Consider the following 21202-nt stretch of genomic DNA (forward strand, 5'->3'; position numbering starts at 1 on the left):
ACTCTTAAATGTAGAGCTTGATTTTACTCACTACGACATTTTCATTACTGCAACGGAAACAATCGAAAAGCTTGTATGCAAAATCAAAAGGGGAAGAAAATTGGACTTGCACAAACAAATCTTTACCTTCGCAGATTCTAGATTGAGTATTTAAAGAGAATCCTTTGGGGCAATCACAGGAGAAAGTGCCAGCTAAGTTTTGGCAGCTTCCACCTAGGCAAAGTCTTGGGTCCTCTGTGCACTCGTCGATGTCTAAAAAGAAAACATTGGAGACCTAATAATTTTGATGATCAACAATATTGTTTTGTATAGCTTCATGAGGCATAAGTTAACAGAAAGCGAACATTTTTGAGGAGCCTATATTAGGTGTCTATTCTTAAAAGCGTGTTACGTCCCTACTGCGCACATAATGATGTTTCCATCATCGATCAATGCTGTTTAACTAACCACATCTCCACGAAAATTTAGCTGAATGTCCCTCTTCATGTCAGTATGTCAACTATCAGTCTGTCAGATGAATAAATGGGTAGGTTTCTGAAGAGACTGTGGTGCTTTGTCGGTGGGGAATATAACCAGAATATAACGCCAGAGTGAATGTCAGTCTGTCAGCCTTTCAGTGTGTTAGTGTGCTATCCTGTCAGCCTTTCAGTCTTTCTTTGTTAGCTCTTCTGTCAGTCTGTCTGTGCATACCTCTGTCCAATATCAAACTCTTTCTTTGTCTGTCAGTTACCCTGCTGTCTGTCTTTAAGTTAAAAACTGCTCAAGTATTAAACTCCCTTTAAAGACACCCAAGAGTATATAGTTTATCTCTAACCGTTGCATAGCTTTTTAGTAACATCGCTGCGGTAGCCTGGGTTGCAAACACAGATGTAATCCTTCATCGTGTTTTGACACTGTCCGTTGGTACACACATTTGTCTTCATGCCAGCGTTATTCACACACTCATCAACATCTAAAGAAAAGAGCTTCACGGGTTTATTTGGAACCAACATAATAACCAGCTCCCAGTTGGCTGGTTAGCTCAGTTGGTAGAGCACTGCACCGGTATCGCAGAGGTCATGGGTTCAAATCCCGTACAGGCCTGAATTTTTTTCAGGCTTATTTTCACTACTGCTTAAGTAGTGCACGTTACTGCGAGGATCACTTTCGTTCACGTCTTTATCCGCAATTCAAATATATGACTTTCATATATTCTTAACCGTTTAAAGACTAATTTTCTTAGTATTATGGATGAAATAAGGACGCCATAAGTCAGTTTTTAATAGTAAGATAGTTAGAAACAAAAACAGATGTTTGCCCAAAACTAGTTAAATCAACCCTATCATTACTGGCTAGGCGAATAGGAAAGATAATTTTTGGCATGCAAAAAGAGCTAACGTTGTCACGAAAAACGGATTGTTTGCAATAATTCGAGGCAAAGGCGTAAGTAAAGGAGAGAGATGGGGGAAGGGGTGGGGGGGCGGTCGTTAGTTGTATTTGACCACACCTCCTCTCATCAGTCAGAAGTTAAAATTATTATAAGGAAACAAGTGGCATACTTCCAAATGTAAGTAATAACCCAGTATGAGGGCTCCCCCCCCTCCCTCCACGTCACCCTATACGTTTCACTTAATCTAACAACGAAATTGCACATCCATGTGGCCTTACCATCTCCACCGCAAGTCATTCCGGGTCCTTTACAACAAACTCGGTTGTAACTCTCTGTAAACAAGACAAAACACTATCAACATCTGCCATTTACCCCTTTTATAAGAATCAAAACTCCAAATTCACATTCAGCCTGGGAACAGCGGACGAAGAACAACCTTGCGGACATGCGACCGCAAAGCCCCTACTTAAAGCAATGCGACTCCTTATTTTTAATCGCGAAGTAAAGAGCAAATCAATCCTACCTGTACCCTTCAGAGGACACGGCGTACATGGATCATCCCATCCTCGCTGACCACCATTCTCCATTCCACAACAGCACTGCGATAGCGTAAGGAATCTCATCAAGGGCTGAGAACATCGGCTGCTTTCTACCTTGGCGTAACAGCGACCAAGTGTTGTATCTAAACAATTACAACGATGGCAAAGTTAAAACCTTCCTAGATTCTTCGCAAAATGTTTTGACAGTCAGGCTTTGTGTGATATCTAGTTATATCTATTCCAGAGCAATTGTGTTGTTAAAAATAGGCAGTCTAAGACTGCGTGTAGCTACTAGTACAGCACAGTTTTTTATAGCAATGAAAAGAACTAGAGGCTATATAATGACGCTAGAAGGTTATGTTGCAAAAGATTTTAATTCAGATGCAAAACAGAAAACCTGCCGCATACCACATATTATGAGTACCCCGTTCCACAAGAGAAAGATAATTCAAGAACATAGTGACAAATTGAAATTCAACCAATAATTAAATACTAACAAATTATCAAATTAACGGTACTCATAATGAACAATAGTTATATAATAATGATCGAGAGGGGATAGCTCTAAAGCCTAACGGTTCACCTGTACTCTAAGCACCAATTAAAATTAAACTCTACTTCTTTAGATTTTACAATGTTAATTTTAAATGATTTTCTTATTTTTATTGCAAAGACTTTTGTTTCATAAAATGAGGCGTTCCACGTTTTAGGATATTCCGGAATTCTGCCATTCCATCATCCATTTACTGGAGTCACCCTGTAAACTGAAGGTATCGTATTTCGCAGCTTGCTCGCTTCACAAATTTAGCGGGTCTCTTAAGCATAATTCTCTGATTCAAACAATTTCCTGAAAGTTTCCATGAGGTGCAGATCACACCTAATGGGATATTTCAACGGGGAAAAGTTTTGATTAAAATTACGCATTCGTGGTGAGAATGAGAATTGAGAATTTTCTGAGATGTTTATCGTCTTTTCTGGGGTCACAGCAAGAACCGAAAAAGTTACATCTTCAGATCTACTGGGAATAATTTGCTGATTAAGACGGTAAAATGCTCTCCCTTCGAACAAACATTTTTCCTCTGAGTCTTCACACCTATCAAGATGTTTCAGCAAGGAAATAATGTGTTTCAAATGACGCGCCATCCTAAAATGATTATTAGAGGTTTATCGTTTTCTGCTGTCTTCTGTAGTGTCAAAGCATAAACTAAAATCTTGGGCTGGTGGCTATCAGCTAGGAATAAAATAGTGGTTCACTACCTATTAAATAGGAGGCACAAACCAATAAACACAATAATCAAACAATTATGTCGAAGAAAAAAAATGTGACACTGATGTCCTACATCCGAAATTGGCCACTAGTGTCAAGAATCCAAAAACGTCCGCTACTGGCCAAAATATAAATAGGCCAACTAGTGTCCAAATACAAAATCAGCCACTGGCGAACAAAATCTAAAATCGGCCACTTTTATCCAGAATCGGTCGCTAGTGGCCAAAATCCAAAGTCGGCCACTAGCGTCCAGAATACAAAAGCGGCCACAAGTGTCAAAAAACCAAGATCGGCATCTAGTGACCAAACTCGGCCACAAAATCTAAAATCGCCCACTTGTATCCAAATTTCAAAAACGGCCACTAGTGGCCAAAATCCAATGTCGGCCACAAGTGTCAAAAATCCAAGATCGGCATCTAGTGGCAAAAATCCAAGATCGGCCACTAGTGTCCAAAATACAAAATCAGCCGCTAATGGAAAAAATCCAGAATCGCCCACAAATGTCCAAAATCCAAAATCGGCCACTGGTGGCCAAAATCCAAAATGGGCCACTAGTGGCAAAAATCCAAGATCACCCACTAGTGTCCAAAATCCAAAATCCAAAATCGGCCTCTAGTGGCCAAAATCCAAGCTCGCCCACTAGTGTCCAAAATCAAAAATCGACCACTAGTGGCCAAAATCTAAAATGGGCCACTAGTGGCCAAAATCCAAGATCGTCCACTAGTGGCCAAAATCCAAGATCGCCCACTAGTGTCCAAAATCCAAAATCGCCCACTAGTGGCCAAAATCCAAAGTCGGCCACTAGTGTCCAAAATTCCAAATGGGTCACTAGTGGCCGAAACCCAAGGTCGGCCACTAGTGGGCAGAATCCAAAATCAGCCGCTAATGGCTAAAATACAAAATCGGCCACTTGTGTCCAAAATCCAAAATCGGTCATTTGGCCACAAACTTTTATTTCTAATCGCGCGCCATCCTCAAATGATTGGGAGACGTTTATCGTCGTCTGTGGTGTCACGGCAAGAACTGAAAAAATTGACATTTTGGGTTGTTTGGGCATGAAATAATTTGTTTCAAAGAAACTCTTCTTTCTTTCGCCAAACTCTTCCAGTTTTCTAGGAGCCCGCGCGAGGGCTTAAATTTGTTTCGATTTCAAATGCACCACAGCACTGAATTGAATTTATGCTCTATCATGCTAAATACCCATTCCGAGTCTAAGACTTTGTACTGTTGGAGACAGAAGCGTCGCAACCTTTCCAGGCCGTCCAAAGACAGAGAACAGAAGCTCTGGCTTGTGCACGATTACCTCTGGTAGTTTTTTATAAAATTGATATGAGCTCAAGAGAGCTTTATCCTCTCTTTCTTATTTGACTGAGTAAGAGACTGCACGTGATCTTACCTATGCAAGCTTTCCCATCAGCACTTGGGGTGAAACCACGTTCACAAGTGCATTTGAAGCTACCTGGCTCATTCACACAGCGACCATTCTTACAAATGTTATCCTGTAGGCACTCATCGATATCTGAAATGTTACAACACTGAGAAGATTACTTTAACAGTTCATTCTAACCCCATGCTACTCATTTTATCATTAATGATATTGAATTACACAAACTAATGGCGTCTCAATGTCTTTATGTTTTAGCTGAATTTCCATACTTTTTTCCCACCTGCTGGAACTAAGGTATGTCTCCAAAGACGAAACGACAGGATAAATCGCCATCGAATAACATCTCTTAACAAAACTTTAATAGAAATATTTCAAAATTAAAATGATGCAAGTGACTACCTATGCAAACTCTTGGATCTGCTGTATTTTGGAACCCTTTGTGGCATGTACAGCGGTATGATCCTCGACTGTTCTCGCACTTTCCGTCGACACAGAATCGCGGAGTACGACATTCGTCTTTGTCTGTAGAATAACAGCAATTACATATTTAAACTTTATATCCATTTATTGAAGAATCGTTTGGCAAAAAATATATATTTTGGAATGACAGCGAGTTTCAGAGTTCCTGAAGTATACTCACCGTTGCAATGGCGCATGTCAGAGCTTGGTTCAAACCCAGTATCACACGAACATTCATAACCTCCGGGGTAGTTAGTACACTGGCCGTTACTGCAGACGGACTGGGATTTACACTCATCGATATCTGCCAAAAAGAGATGGCAACCAATAACATTAAATGACAGGTCAAAATATGTTCAGAAGCCACGTGTGAGTAATTGTGGCCACGAAATAAATATCTTAGCAACGACTATGGAACGAAGCCACAAGAGAACGATGCGATCACTGCAAACGATAAAGAGAGTTAAGGCGAGAGCCTGCGCAAAAGGCTGCCCAGTTGACAGTAGTCTGATTTAATTGTAACGATCTCTATGTCTTACATTGATTTCCGCTTAACATGGTAAGGAATTCCACGAGATTCATCTGCAAGAATCCTTCTATAATGGTAACATGTAACAAACGTTGACGTTCCTCTGCAGCACAATAATGGTTAACTCGAATGAAATGAACCGTGTTCACCTGTGCATGTTCTTTTGTCAGACGTCAATGTGTATCCGCTGCGACATTGACAAGTGAAGCCATCTCTTGTGTTCACACAAGCGCCGTTCTCACAAACACCCGATTGAGAGCACGGGTCGACACCTGGGAAACAAGAGAACTGTTTAAAAAAAGGTGTTAAGTGAATCTCTCTCGGAGATAACCACTTCCTGGATTGGCATCAAGTCTTGAGAGTTAGAGAGATTTCTATGCTAAGGAATGTTCGAACGGGAGTAGCATACTAACCTCGAGAACAGCTTTTCCCGTCAGAAGACACCTGGAAGCCGGGGTTACACTCACATCTGTAAGTACCGTTCATGTTAATACAAAGCCCATTTCTACATAGCAGCGAATTCGCTGAACACTCGTCTACATCTGCAAAACAACACTTTTTCAGCCATTGATGAAACGTGGAAATCCTGGACTTTACCAACAAAAACTTACAGACCACTTTAATCGACAGAAACATTTTAGAGACTGGTATTCTTTTTTCTCTACATGTTATATGTATAATTTAGTGGGATAGTGTTGATAGGAAAAGGCTTTTTTCGCAATGTGTATATACCTCTCCATGGCTCGTGCAACGCTCATAACCCTCTTGGCCAAGATAGCATCCAGCACTAAAGGCCATCATGATGGCAAATGATGGCAGACATAATCGAATCTTTGGAGATTTTACCACCCAAAGTGTTCCACACGACACTGTGGGGACAACATTTCAGTTTTCCTAAAAAGGCCTCTTCCTCATGCAGAATTAAAATTTATTGCTCCTCGGTTTATAATGGGAAAGGTTTGTTTCTGCGACACACTTACCGAGACACCTATTGTCTCGTCCAAGTACATATCCTGTATTGCACAAGCACAGGAAGCCGCTTGGAACGTTGATACATCTGCCATTAAGACATGCGTTCCCTTGTCTTTTACACTCGTCCACTTCCAGGGGAAAAATAGAATAAAAAGTAGTTTATGTCAGGAATCAACATTGATTCCGTGGAGCACTCTTCTCAAGCAAAAAGTAGAGGGGAATTCTGCAACCGAGGGCTTCTAGGGTTAGTTCACTCACTGACGAAGCTTTGTTCATAGGTTTACGAACCTCATCGAGGAGTGACTGAAAAATCATTTGTGACCAGAATGGTCTGCCGTAACTAGAGGAAAATGCACCACGAAATAATTAAGCCCTTCTTGATGGCGTTAGCAAAACTGGTGCAAACTTGGGAAACAGGAACAGAACAAAAAGACGTATGTGAGCAAGAGTAAAGATTGTGCAAAACAACCGTGATTCGTATGGTGTGAACACTTGCTATGTTACAATAAGCGTGCACGAAACTCCACATATCAGACTCAGTTGATCTGATAAACAAGATTTGCGAGGATGTAACGATGTATAACAGAAAAAATATACCATTTCAACGGATTTTATCATTTCAAGTATATTTGGGTGATGACATACCTGGAGGCTTGGGAGTTGGAATAGAAACATTTGGGCACAATTCTGAGTATTCCGCTACAAATAAATGGGAGAAAAAATTATATGGTTGACTGCCATCTCGAGTAAAAGTCAGAGAAGGATATTGGATAATCTAACTAGTCAGAGTAAAGTTGCGTTATACCTCATTACGTGTTCAAGTTATGAATTCACCAAAGAGTAAAAATTTTTATATTAGGAAAAATGAGTTCTTCCTGATGACGAGCGATCAAGAGTTAGTCACGTGCAACTCACGTGTCTGCCGGGAAGGACACCGTTCACAGAGTGATCCCCAGCCAGCAGGACTCTCCTTGGAGCAGCAGCAGCCATGTTTAGTTGTGTTTGAAGAGGACTGGTCAACACAGTAGTCATTCACTACTCGTTGATAACAATACCCGGATTTTTTGCCTGAAAAAATTAGAAGATTATTTCAAATTAACATATTTTGTGACCATCCTCAAAATATAAAATCCACAATTGGCGGGAATCTCCTCGGAGCAGTAGGAGCCATGTCTAGGAGAACTGTGTACGGATTATGGGAAAGGATGAATAATATATCTTACTTATACAAAAGCTTTTGTCCTCGCTCAGAATAAATCCTTCTTTGCAAACACATCGAAAACTACCGTCGGTGTTCTCGCATCGGCCGTTGGCACAGATGCCTGGAATCTCGGTGCATTCATCCATGTCTGGAATCAAACGGAATGTTATTATTTAACCTGATCACGGTGAGATGTCAAATCTAAGGTTATCGAGTTTCCAAAAAGAAGAGAGTGAAAATGTAAGGAATGAATAGAGATATGAAATCTTGGTCTATGCAATGTTTCTATCGATGTAAAAACGTTTAAGGTCGCTTTAATTGTGATCTTCGTCATTAATTAGTATGTCATGGTTCACGGCTAGGAAGTAATAAAAAAGAAACTTGTGCCCAAAAGCATTATTTCTATCCTATCGTTATTTCACCAGGCATCCAAAGGCAAATTACACCTACCAGTGCATTTCTGAGAGTCTGTGTTAAGTTTTTTTCCCGCGGGACATTCACAATGGTAGCTCCCAATAGTGTTGATACATCTTCCACCTGTACAGATCTTTGGGATAGCTTTACATTCATCGATGTCTGATTAAAAAAGCATAAGACAGTGTGAGGTTTTGTAGTTTTACATCAGCATTTTCTCGTTTTACGAAAAAATCAAAAACCATGGCGCAATAATTTTTAATATGAACTGATAACAAAATACCTTGGCATGCCTTGCTTCGAAAATTTGGGAGATATCCTCTATCACAGGGTTCTATTTCAGAGAGAAAGTAAATAAAGTTCATCATCAACTATCATACCATATAAGTAAGTTTTACAATGTACAAAAATGTAACTGACAGGCTTCAACTACATTTTAGATCTTGTTACTGACTCAGTGTTAGACACCTGAAAGAACCCCTAATCCCAATTCCTCTCTGAGTCGGGAGTCATTTCGAGGTCAGAGCACCTAAGGTCAATACCTAGATTATATATTATAAGATAATGTTTGCATTATCTTCAGTTTTATCTTAACAGTTAGAAGACTTAAAAGAGGAGTCTCGCCTAGACCCTTCGTTTAAGAGTTAAGTAAAAAGATTGAAGAACACACCTGGTTTGCTAGGACAACGTTCACACGGGTTCCCCCACGCTTGTCCAATAGTTGCGCAGCATGTGAGTCTTGTACAGACCACACCCCGTAATTGGTTATGACACATCCGGTTTCTAACTTTGGTATAACAAGGACCAACCCTGTAATCTAAAGAATAATCAAATTTACGGTAAGCTTCATGAAATTAGCTCAGGAAATCATACCTCAAAAAATTTTTCATATTAAGTCGATACCTTGCTGACAGCGGTTTCCAGTAAATCCATACGGACATGCGCACTTGTCAGGTCCAACACAGCGACCTCCATTGAGACACTGCTCCTGACAAATGGCTGGAAAAGAAGAAAATTTTAGTCAAGGGTTTAAGGCTATGGTTTAGACTAGGGATTTCAGTAAAGGCACTGTGAAAGTAACGTGTTTTGCTTAAGAATACAACAAAATGACCTGGCCAAGTCTCGAACCCAGACCTCTCGACCAGGAATCCATCGCATCAACCGTAAGGCCATCGCACATCCCAAAAACAAACAACATGAATTAAATCGAGAAGTGACGAAAGGATCTACATACGTGACTGACAGAACTTTCCAGTGAATCCATTTTTACAGGTGCAGTTATCTTTGTTACAAGTTCCACCATTAAAACATAATACGTTACATTGTCCGCCTGAAAGAATTCCAAGGAAAAACCTTACAATCAAACTGAATTTAGGATTTAATAATATACATGAAAAAATTTCGCGCTTCTGATTAGCTGAGAACGAATGCATTCTGATGTAACTCAAGTCAAAGTTATAACTAGAACCCGAATACAAACTACAAAGAGTGCGCGCACGCTTTCAAAATTTCGTCTGTCTTAACTTTCTGTGATGTTTTTTTTTTTCATAAATATTATACAAGTAATAACATGATTCAGTTCGAGTGCGAGTAATAAACACTTGTAAATTTTTCAAAGACTACAAATTGCACTTGCCCTACGGGCTCGTGCAATTTTGTTGTCTTTGAAAAATTTGCTCGTGCTTATTAACACCAAATTGCACTCGAAATCATGTTATTACAAATACTAAGTCAATAAAGCTTAAAATCAGGGCCTCTGTCGGATGTTTCAAGTCTCTAATGAAATAATTGATATACATTAGTAAAAGCGTTTCAACTTGTCGATTGGTGTGTTCGGATGATAGTATGTAAACACGGTTTTAACATTTTAAGTTTGTACGTATTTCTGAGAATTTTTTTGTTAAAAGGAACAGCGTCCTTTTTATTGTTCAATATCAAAAGATGAAAATTCAATATCAAAAGATGAATAGTTTTGAAATTCAAACGATACAAACTTTTGGAAACGAAACAGCATGCGCTGTTTTAATCGTTGAGACTAGCAGTGCTATTCCTTAAGATCTCAAAGTATGGCTTCGGACCCGTTAGCTGGACTTTTAAGAAACGATTCCGTGGCTGATTGTTTGGAGCAGTCAGTTTATTGGCTTAAAGCTTAATGACAGTTATCGCAAACAAGCCGATTAACTCACCTTGTACCTGGACCCCACTGCATGACGGACTAAACGCGCCATTTGGACATCGACAAACGCCAGGTCTGAAACAAACTCCAGTACCACAGCCATACCGGCACATTGCTAAAACAGGGATACCATAATATTTTTTATTTCAACTTAAACGCAAAACGAATCGTGTAATATGGGTTTTCTGTCTCTTTAAATTTTATTGTTATTATTTTAGGGTGTAATATTTACGAGGATGACGTCATACAAGCTGTTTCAAAGTAAACATTATTCCTTTAACTCCAATGTGGGCTGATTTTGTAGATACCTCAAAGAATTTTATGGTTGGAACCGGGAGTCTTCGTTACTTTGAAGGCCGTATAAGTGTTTATAAATGCGGTTAAGTAAACATGAAGGTGATGAAGATTGATTCAAGTCGATCAATCAAAAGTGAAATTGTTAATTATAAGTTACGGAGACTAGACGTTCTGTAAAAATTAGTACACCACGACGGACGAACTTCTTCCAACCATTGGCTACCTTAATTTAGAGGGAAATTTGTTAAATATTGGTAAAACAAAAGGAGTTAACTATTTTTTTTATTTTAAGCCTACGAATGCAGCTTATATCTTTTGGTTACGAGACCACTTAGAACCCAGGATGGAATCACTTCCTTTACACATGGGAAAATCGTAAAGCAAAACTAAAAATCGGACCAAAGCATAACTGTTCTTGTTGAATTGATTCAACTCTGAAGAATATGTTTTCTGATACTATTTTGACAATATTTCAGACGTGCGGAAGAACTCAATTATAACTTATGGCGATAGGAGAGAGGGGGATAGAAGAGAGGGGGATCCCTCGACTAGCGATGCAATCGTTTTCCAAGCCTCAATAATGGAGATCCTTCAAGTTGGGCATGTTGCAGATAAGGAAATTTCGAAAATTAAAATTCAGTTTCACCATCACGACCAATAACCCTTTAACTCCAAAGATCTGATTGTTAATTCTCCCCTCAACCTGCTAAACATTTTCCTGTAAATAAGTTAGGAGAATTTGGTGTTAGATAAGGCTAACTTCTACCTGATAAGTTTGAGCATTCTCATCACCTGTTTGCTGAATAATGTACAGATATTTTGGGGAGAAGTCAAATATTGATCACTTCTGAGAGTTAACCGAACGCTTTCGCCGAGTAGGCGCAAGCGCGCAGTGTTCTAAAAGATCGAAAAATTGCAACACTATCCTAGTACACACACAGAATATATGGACGCACGGAAAGATTCCAGCTAACAATCGATCAAAACGATTTGCCAACTAACTCGTCCTCAGTCGCTACCACGACGCAAGCAACCAGGTGACAAGGACAGCATGGAAACGAAGTTTAATGGGAAGGGATAAAGGGTAAAAAACATGTGTTCATTGAGTATCTCGATCACTTAAATTCTATCGTCAAATTCAAAAACGTAAGTAAGCTGTCAGTATGAGCTGCACAAATTTTTTTTTTGAACTGTTGGATGACTACCTAAACCCCCAACCACCCCTCCCTCCACTCGCTTCTGATTTGACCCTAATGCGTATATCAAAATACAGAAAGGGAAAAAGACCTTGACCTTTAATTCTTGAACAAAAATTGAATTTCTGACGGTATGCAAAATGTTCTTTGATTGTATTCTATGTCATCTTTATACAGCCCTGGGATATTAGATATGTGTTAATTTAAACTCCCTCTGACACGCTGTGGTTGAATTAATGATTAGTTAGGCATAAAAAAAATCGCTTCCCTTGGTAAACTAAAAGGTGAAAGTAAGAAAGGGCGCGATTTTCACCGCACTTATCGGGAATTCTCTTGAAAATCTTATTACATGATATAAAGACTTGATTTAATGATGCAATTTAACATTTTTGGTAATCTAAATATGGCTTTAAGTTATACACGCACGGAGAATTAGAACTTAGCTGGTAAGATTACAACAGGAAAAGGAGGAGAAGGAAGATTGGAAGATTTATATTGACGTTACAAAACAAAGCCTAATTCCGAGTTTTTGGTAGAAAAGTATTTTTCTCACCAAGAAAGCGATCAACACTTACGCACTATACACAACCCAACGGAAGCCCTTTGTTGCCATCCCGGACAGCATTGGGGATTGATTCGACTGCCGCACACATTTGGCCTGAAAGAATCATCAAAGTATCATTGGATTTCATTGTTATTAAATGAAACCATCAGGGATAAAACCAATCAACATTTGATAAACTCACGATCAACTGACAAGATTCCACATCAGAGCGAAATCTGTCATCTACTGTAGCACGTCTATGAATCGAGCCTTGATAACGAGAAATCCCCGTGCAAATTTCTAATTATAAATCAATAACAAATGCACCGCTGGCGTTCGTTTTTTGCTTGATTATAGCACTCCAAACGAGAGCGCAAGCACATGCCACGAGTTTGGCGATGCTGGAAGTAATTTACGAGTGCGTTAAGAACTTTGAACACAATTCAACGAATGCGCGCCAGCCAGCTTAGATTTTCCATCAAGTACATTTATCCAACACAGTGTTCAAACAAAACACATTTATAGGGCTATGAACGTGAAAAGCATGTTTTTATCGAAATAATATCAATTGGGAAGAGGATTGTTTTGTTAGGCATGTGTTAGATTATTTGACTTACCCAGTTAGTATTTGTTGTCGTCTCGTAGGACCACCTTCTACAGTTTGGCCTCGGCCTTCAGTGGCATTGAGCTGTTGAGCAAAAGCTAAAGAATTGCTCGGCAGTAACACACACAGAAGAGCTATTAAGCAACCCCCAGCCATCTACAAGCCTTTTGTGGTTTCAAACAATAGTAAGTTGTACTTTCGTGTAGTGAGAGAAACCCGCGACTTGGGGCGTCTGTCTGCTAGAGGCAAGTTTTTTACGGCCCCTGAAACAAAGATCTTAAGCTGAGAGGCTCTGAGCTAATTCTGCTCACTCCAATGCTCCAAAGGCGTGAACTCAAAACGCTCTAAGCTATGTTGATTTTTGCATAGCTTCATTGAACGTCAGGAAACCCAAACGCCTGACAGGAAATCAGATACCTGACCCTCATGTCACTTGGCGAGCCGAAGAGGCTTTGTGGTCAAATTTGATACCTACAACTCTCAAAGCAGTAACCTATTAGTTATTGTATTGAAAGACTATCCACGGTCGGTAATCTGGTTAAGCTCTCTTTTTTTTCTTTAACGGGAAGGATTCAAACTTGCGTTTAATTCTTGAAAAGCTTCAATTTTCGCCACGGTTATAGTTCCTTAGGTGACACAATAATGTGAGAAATAATTTCCTCATTTCTTGACAGTTGCGAATAGCGAAAAAAACTGGCGATCCTTCTTAACATCTGTTTCCCATGCCGCCAGCGAACTTTACAAACTGAGTCCCTCCCAAGGGTTTAGGGAACAAGGGAACTGGAACACATATTTTTAGGGAACAGGGATCGATCTACTTTCAATAATATATTTTTTTAACTTTCCGAGCCCCTAAAATATAATATTTCTTACGTTCTTGAGAGTCAGGCGAGATTATTTTTGAGATGATTATTGCTACGAGCTGTGCAAGGAACCTTGGGATTGTTAGTTTCACCCATGACGCATAATTCAAGGTGGCGGAAACTGACACAGTTCGAGAAACTATCACAATATTGTACCAGTTACTGGAGCAATATACCACAATGGGCAGGAAAAACCCACGGAGAGATGGAGCTTTGAACTTGGGCTAAATTTATCTGAAGATAAGGCGATTTTTTTACTATGAATAGAAAGGTAAAACTTGCAAACAAATATGGGGAACAATGATAAACATTTTTGGGGATCAAGGGAACAGCGCAAAAATTTTCGGGATAAAGGGAACATGAGCTAAAAACATTTTTGGGAACAAGGGGTTTTATTAATGGGGAACAAGGGATAAAATCCAAAAAGATTAAGGGATCAAGGGAACATGAACCCCCCCCCCCGGCCCCCCTGGGAGCGGCTGGAGATTGGGAAGTAGGCAGGCCTAAGAAATAGGGAAGGTAACCGAATGCCGACTTAGACGTCACGTTTTGCAACACGTCGGAGCTTTAACAGTTCAAAAGTTGATGATTTACTTTAAGTGAAAGATAAATCGCCTTTGTGTAGTCTGTTGCGAACACTGTGAAAAGCATCCCCCGTCAATGGACACTGTAAAGACCTTAGAGGCAAATTTAAGCAATTCAACGTTTCCATCGTTTTTTAAGGGATTATTTCATTCACCCCCGTGTTCTGTCGACTCTCGCGCTCTTTTTCAAGTAATAACCGACATATTTCGATTGCATTTGGTCAACAACGGAATGAGGGCATTGAGTGAAAAGGCTAGGTACCCAGCCTTTCTCCGAAAGAATTTGAAAGACCTAATAAATTAATAGACAGAATGCAATTTGCGCATGGCTTTAAAACGAAGACTGCTAAATGTGCGACGGCAAATATTGATTGTTTTGGAGAAATAATCTCGTGAGTTAATTATGGGTTTTATGCCGGCGAAGAACCATTTCTCGATGCCATTTTATTAACGTCTCATTAGGCTGGCGACGACAGTTTGACGCGTTCTGCTCCCTGATCACCTTCAAATATTCGTTGTTGTGCGTGTTGAATAACTTACCCTCTTTAACGAGCTCTTTGGTTCATCTTTTGCGACTCAGTGGAGACAGTGTAGAAAAAAACTTCTGCTTTACACAGATCTACATCGTTGTAGAGTTTTGGTACTAAGGATTTGTTTTTACCGGTCGACTGTTATTCTCGTGAAGCGTTTCAAGGTTGTGGGTTTTGTCGTTTTTCTTCGATCTCAAAATTAGTTATCGTTGTCAGTTTGGCTTGGTTATGTGAGCTGACGGGTTAGTCTTAAGGCCTCGATTTTCGTCTGTATCCTCAAGGATCAGATGATATTTTTTTAACAGAATCTGTAGAGGCCTTACATTGGTCATGTGTAACATTCGATGTCATTTTGGATGCTTGGCAAAGCATTTGTTATGGTAACGATCTCTTAGTCGTAAGATGTCTTTATTCAACCATGTTAGGACGCGTCAAATCACTACTAAGTCTCTTAAAGAGCCGCTTGTGACTGAGATCAAAACTAGACGGATCCCGAACTTGTTAAAACAAAGGGAAATTTCATTAGGAAGAACAGATAAAGTATTTGCATCACGATGGTTGGACGACAAGAAAGTGGTCTGTGGCACAAAATCAAACGAGGTGAGACAACCAACTGATGATAATTTTCTCAATAATAACCTTATTACACCTTTAATCAAAACTATGACAAAATTCTCGAATGTGATTGGTCATCACCAGCCTGATTTGAGCTCTAATAGGACAGTGTATGCATCATGCTTGTAATTGGACAATGTAATAGGACAGTTAAAGGGACAGTTAACACATCATGCCTATGTAAGTGGACAGAACGCATTATGAGCACACTGTTGTCTCGCATTTCACCAAGTTAACTGTTGATTTTTTTATGAAACATACGACCGATTTCTAGTTTCTTTCTCAAATTTTGTCATAGTTTTGATTAATTGGTAACAGTTCTTCGTGTTATCCAATTCTGTCTGTAATCATACTTGTAATTAACAAATTGGACTCCCACATGACAGTCATCTGATTTTGTTTATCACTCATATGATTACAGACCAAATTGGACTCTACTTGGTCCTATTACCATAATTAATATTGCACTTACCCCATCATTAGTTATTAGAAGAATTATTCAGAGGATGACAGGATGCTTTCCTGTTTGATCAGTATAGGTTCTTACAATGTCTCATTGTAAGAGCCCCATTTCTTTTGGTTACCATCTTGAGGCATCAGTTTTCAAAAAAGGCTGCCAGGCAATTATCAAATATATGTCTCTGTAGTTAACAGATAGATTGCTTGTTTCTGTGTGTCTGTTCAGAAATCTTTCTCAGATTACATTAAAATGTGGTGAGAATGAAACAATTGCACACAGGGTACAGCAGAGTATGTTGCTGATGTTCTTACCACCTTTTGGGTTGTTCTGTGATCTATTACAGTGTAAAAATCCATGCTGAAATTGGATCTACTTGTTTCATATGATTAAAAAGCAAAATGTTGTTAATGGTGATCTCATCTTTGTGTCTGTCCTCCAACTGATCATAAGTAGGAATCAATCAAAATATGGGTCGTATTAAGCTTATCACATAAAACATAGTTGGTTAAAGATGTGAATGAAAGGAAACAAACTGCAATTACTCTCAGTGATGACTACTTTGATCATTTAATATATAACAATGTTTCTCTTTCTAGACATAGTCAGTGTTGCTCATGTTAAATTTGGTTCCTATCTAGCTTGATGTGTGAAGCTCAGTTGGAAAAGTGTATTAGTTTCTAAAGACCATTGTGGGTTTAGAAGGTTTTCAAGCCTGACCCTTTTGGGGTTTTACTTTTGCAGTTACTATAGTTATCACATTCTTTTCAGGAATTCATATTTAAGACTTCTTTCTCTTTTTTTTAGCTTCTTGTGTTGGACATGTTTTCGGATTGGATTCTCTCCATACCAGTTTTAGAGGGTAGTCCTGGTGGTGAGGTTCCTGAATTCAACTGTGGAATACATAGCATTGAAATAAGTCCTCCAAAAACATTATTAGCCACAAGTGGTCAAAATCCAAATCATCTAGCAGTCTACAGACTGCCAACATTTGATCCAGTCTGTGTCGGAGAGGTATGTATTTCTGACTATCTCTTTTCATTTTGGGCCAAAAAAACTAGACAGTCCTGAGCATGGAAAGTAGGTGGGATCCAAGATATCCCTTTGTTGTATAGTAGTGACAATATGGTGAGTCAAGCTATGATATTTAGCTGTTATTCACAGTTATCATAATGGATATTACCTCAACCTTTGGAATAATGATATTGTTACATTTTACTTATCTTCAAGGGACACACTGACTGGGTGTTTTCTGTGGAATGGATTGATGATTTTCATTTAGCAACAGGTAAATTTATGATGAATTTTGCATTAGAAAAATAGGACAAATATGGCTCATAATCAGATAACTCACATTTCTCATATATTTGGGCAGTAACAGTTTGGGTGGCTCTTAAATTTAAGAGAACAAGTAATTTCTGTAATTTTTTGTCTTTTTGAGCTGCCGTCATTACATTTTATTCGTCAACATCACAGTCATAAGTGGAGCTTTCTGCTTACTTCAGAAGCCTAAGGAGAGTTTCCATGATTATAATATGAGCTGTTTCTTTAGGATCAAGAGATGGTAGCATTGCCTTGTGGTGTATTCAAGATCCCGCCAGTCAGTCAGGAGACAGAAGTCAGTTAAAACTGATTATCAAGCATCCTGCAAGCAAACTCCAAAGCACTTTACCCCATTTGTTTGGTAAAGACAAGATCAGGGATATTGTTTATGATAGAAACTCCCAGGTGATTTTGATTTGATAGGTATTGCAAAGTAAATAGAAGTAACAAAAATCGTAATTATAGTGAAAAGGCAAAAACTTGGTGTAGCTCCCTTCCAAAGGCTGTTCAGCACTTGTATCAAGTTTCAGAAAATAGAGAGGAGTCAAGTTTTGCATTATGAATTGCAAAGGCTGCTATTGTCAGTTTGAGGAAAAATATAATTGCAAATAGTTTTGTGCAATCTTCAGAAGCCTAATGGTTATTACGCTGAACTTTAGATGTTGAGCTTTGAGCCCTTTGTAGATTAGTGTGATGTCTCTTGGGTAGGACCACCAATTGATATTGCCTCTCTCTAACCAAAGATATACATGGGTAACAGTTTAGACGACCATACCATCCCTTGAGGAAAAGTGGGGTTACTGATAATAAGCTTAAGTGGTCTGAGATTCTTTAACCCTTTAAATCCCAAAGTCTGATTGCTAATTCTTTCCTCTAGCTGCTACACATTTCCTTTTGACTTAGTTACAAGAATTTGGTGTTAAATCAAGAGAACAACCTCTACCTGATAAGTTTGTGTATTCTCAATACCTGTTTTGTGGATGATGTATGGATATTGTAGGAAGAAGTTACATGTTGATCATTTCTAGGAATTTAAGGGTTAATCCTAAGCAATCAATAAAAGTCAATAATTCATTTGTCTTATTTTCTCAGACTCTTATTTCCTTATCTTCACGTGGCTATGTACATCTCTGGGACATGAACAACTGCCAAGTGGTGGGTCCTTTTTGAAATTATTGCACCAATTTATTTGATATGATTTCAGTTATTTTAGAGTGATGCTCTCAGTCAGAGTTCTGATGACTCCTTGTATTTGACCTTTGTCTGAGCAGTTATTGTCCATGCTATAATTTATGACATCTTCCTCTTTTTTGTTTTACTTAAGAGAAGTACTTACTCACTGAAGTATCCGATGGAAACAGTATGTCTTGCACTGGAGAGAGACAACAATTTGTTTGCAGTTGGTTCACAGTCACATGTTTCATTTTATGATCCAAGGTCTGGGACTGCTGTAGGATACATAGGATCACGTGACCCAGGAGCAGGTGAGTCGAGGAGGGGTGGGAAAGAAACCTTAAGTTTGTAAGGGGTTCTGGAAACCTGCCTTTCTTTCCAGGCTGCTTAATCAAAGCAATCGAGTCTCGAAGCACTGATCAATATTACTGCTTTGGCTTGCCTACTACTTTGTTCTTTTGTTGTTTACCTTGCTCAAACACTGTGAGATTGAAAAAAAATTCTTTGGTCATTGCAAGTAGTTGATAAAAGCACAAATTTCTTTCATAGGTGTGCGTTCATTGAGTTTCCGAGATCTATTGCTGACTGTTGGTACCGGATGCGGGTCTCTATTTTTCTTCGATATGAGAGCTTATAAATTCCTCAGAAACGCAGAAAGCACAATGATCTGCTTTAAATCAGGAAAAGGCTGGCTGGTAAGAAAGTCGACAATGTTCTCTGTTGCAAGCTTAAATTTAAAAGAGGCTTAAATTTATAGAAAACCGCTTCAAGTTGGGCACAGACACAAAAAAACAAACACATTGGGGTTGGTAGAGTTAGGAAACGAACAGACTGGTTGTGAGACTTAGTGAGCAGGCCGCGAAATCAGACGTAAGCGTCAGAAGTCGGACAGAAGCATCAGAAACGGGTCAAAACTGTTCGAAATCCGATGGAAGTGTCTGAGATCGGCCGTTTCCGTCCAATATTGGGCTAAAGTACGCTAATCGACACGGGATCGTCTGAAATTTGACGGGAGCATCCGAAGTCGGCAGGAACCGTGCGAACGGAAAAACGGATATGAGTGTGCAGAATCGGACTGAAGTGCCTCCAATCGAGCTTAAGGGTGCTAAATGGGCCAAAGTGTCCTCAGTTGATCGGAAACGTGGAGATTCTTCTTAACTAATTTTCTTTTGTTTGCTGTTTTTAGCGGGAAGAGTTTCAGGATCCATTGGATGATTATGTGTTGGAACATGCACTTGTCTGTCGGAGCAATGCTGTCTACACCCACTGTTATGATCCAACTGGTACTAAGCTCTTCGCGGCCGGAGGGCCACTTTCTCTCGTCTATTATGGTAACTACGCAGCTCTTTGGGAGTAGCATCAGGTACGACATTTCACCGAGTGATTCCCCTCTTGCCTTGTCAACGGGGTAATGTTACCGATCACCTGTGATGTATCTACATCCGGAAACGTTATGGACCTCTGTATCCATAGTGACCTGAGCTAACAAACAACGCGGTGCTACTTGGAGACTAAAACACTTCATGAACCCTCGAGCTTGCAATGACTGGAAAAGGACTGTTAGCTGAAACATGTCAACCCTGACTTGACTCCTTAAATTCCTTGAATTTTAAAAGAAAATAATAATTTACAAATCAGGTAAATTATTAGGAAGAAGATCAAGTCTACAGTATAATACTTCCTCAAGACAATCGTGTGTTCGAAATTTCTCGTGTTATATTAAAAAATACTAAAGTGTATATATGAATGGGGATATCAAAGCTACAGGTTTCAACTGAGTGTTGAACGCGATCCCAGATTGTGAAGTACTGCTTACTTTTTCGCTCTGGGATTGGTCGAAGTTGCAGAATGCTCAAATCAGATTTATAGTTACATGAAAGTATGGCCTTATCGAACACCCTCAATAAATGTATGTATTGTAAATAAAGGCCATTGGCCTGATTAGGGCAAGAGAAGGATGCCAAAAATCTGTAGAATAAATTTTGGGAAAAATGCTACTATGTGAGTGTAAATATTGGAATTAAAGGTAGAATGTTTCCGTTTGTCGTTGTCGTGACATCAAGTAAATAGACCCCTTCAGGCAGCTGGTATGTCGGCTGATAATATCTGCGGCTGAGATATTGTCCGGAAAATAAATATTTGGCCGAGAAGCAAATCTAAAATTTTGAGATCAGCTTTAAAATACCATTATCACTAGACTTATCTAAACGAGTTCGTATTTCTTCCATGTAATGCAATTAAGATGAAGAAGTAAAACTCTTGAGTCACTCCTGAAACTGTACTGCGCATCAGCTACAGACAAGGACGCACGTTTGCACCAAGATATTTGAATAATGACTGGATTCGATAAAAGGATGCGTATACTCACAAAGAGCTTATGTCATCGCGTGATATTAACATTAATAGTCTGACTGAAATTTGTGCGAAAAATGTCGACGATTGTTGTCTTATACAAGTCCTGTTTGTCTTGAGGAGACGATGGATTTGCTAGCCGTGGGAGCTCCTGTGTTTGAACCAAAACTGTTGGAACGTTTGATCTGGCTAAATGTTCTGATTGGAGAAACCGTTCTAATCCTCAAGATGTTACTGCTCACTTAATCTTGAGGTAATGCTAAAGAAAATCCTGTTGTTACGACTTTCTTTTCGCTTTCCAAACTAGTACATGGCCTTCAATTTCCTAGTTTACTACCTCGTCAATTTCCC

The 21202-nt window shown here is 39.3% G+C and overlaps 2 protein-coding genes across 2 annotated transcripts in view; one reads left to right on the forward strand and one right to left on the reverse strand.

Moving 5' to 3' along the window:
* LOC131779139 (fibrillin-2) overlaps window positions 1-13344 on the reverse strand; it is a 37283-nt gene extending 23939 nt beyond the window's left edge. Inside the window, exons 1-21 of the mRNA XM_059095677.2 lie at window positions 12968-13344; window positions 12382-12464; window positions 10324-10428; window positions 9372-9467; window positions 9041-9136; window positions 8808-8954; window positions 8421-8471; window positions 8174-8299; window positions 7746-7871; window positions 7438-7590; window positions 7168-7221; window positions 6531-6650; window positions 5964-6092; window positions 5700-5822; window positions 5203-5325; window positions 4962-5084; window positions 4572-4694; window positions 1893-2051; window positions 1648-1701; window positions 815-952; window positions 127-252 (exon numbers count right to left, since the gene is read on the reverse strand). Of these exons, the coding sequence (XP_058951660.2) occupies window positions 127-252; window positions 815-952; window positions 1648-1701; window positions 1893-2051; window positions 4572-4694; window positions 4962-5084; window positions 5203-5325; window positions 5700-5822; window positions 5964-6092; window positions 6531-6650; window positions 7168-7221; window positions 7438-7590; window positions 7746-7871; window positions 8174-8299; window positions 8421-8471; window positions 8808-8954; window positions 9041-9136; window positions 9372-9467; window positions 10324-10428; window positions 12382-12464; window positions 12968-13110 (2398 nt within the window). The 5' untranslated portion in view covers window positions 13111-13344. The remainder of the gene's footprint in view (window positions 1-126; window positions 253-814; window positions 953-1647; window positions 1702-1892; window positions 2052-4571; window positions 4695-4961; window positions 5085-5202; window positions 5326-5699; window positions 5823-5963; window positions 6093-6530; window positions 6651-7167; window positions 7222-7437; window positions 7591-7745; window positions 7872-8173; window positions 8300-8420; window positions 8472-8807; window positions 8955-9040; window positions 9137-9371; window positions 9468-10323; window positions 10429-12381; window positions 12465-12967) is intronic.
* A 1415-nt stretch (window positions 13345-14759) lies between these two features.
* On the forward strand, window positions 14760-20242 carry LOC131779109 (DDB1- and CUL4-associated factor 12-like). Its single transcript, XM_059095642.2, has 8 exons — window positions 14760-15531; window positions 16811-17017; window positions 17234-17291; window positions 17556-17731; window positions 18419-18481; window positions 18651-18810; window positions 19049-19194; window positions 19686-20242. Exons 1-8 carry the CDS (start codon window positions 15334-15336, stop codon window positions 19854-19856), a joined length of 1179 nt encoding a protein of 392 aa, XP_058951625.1. The 5' UTR covers window positions 14760-15333; the 3' UTR covers window positions 19857-20242.
* The last annotated feature ends 960 nt before the right edge of the window (window positions 20243-21202 follow it).

This window comes from Pocillopora verrucosa, chromosome 4 (assembly GCF_036669915.1).
Source record: "Pocillopora verrucosa isolate sample1 chromosome 4, ASM3666991v2, whole genome shotgun sequence".
In the NCBI taxonomy this organism is placed as follows: domain Eukaryota; kingdom Metazoa; phylum Cnidaria; class Anthozoa; order Scleractinia; family Pocilloporidae; genus Pocillopora; species Pocillopora verrucosa.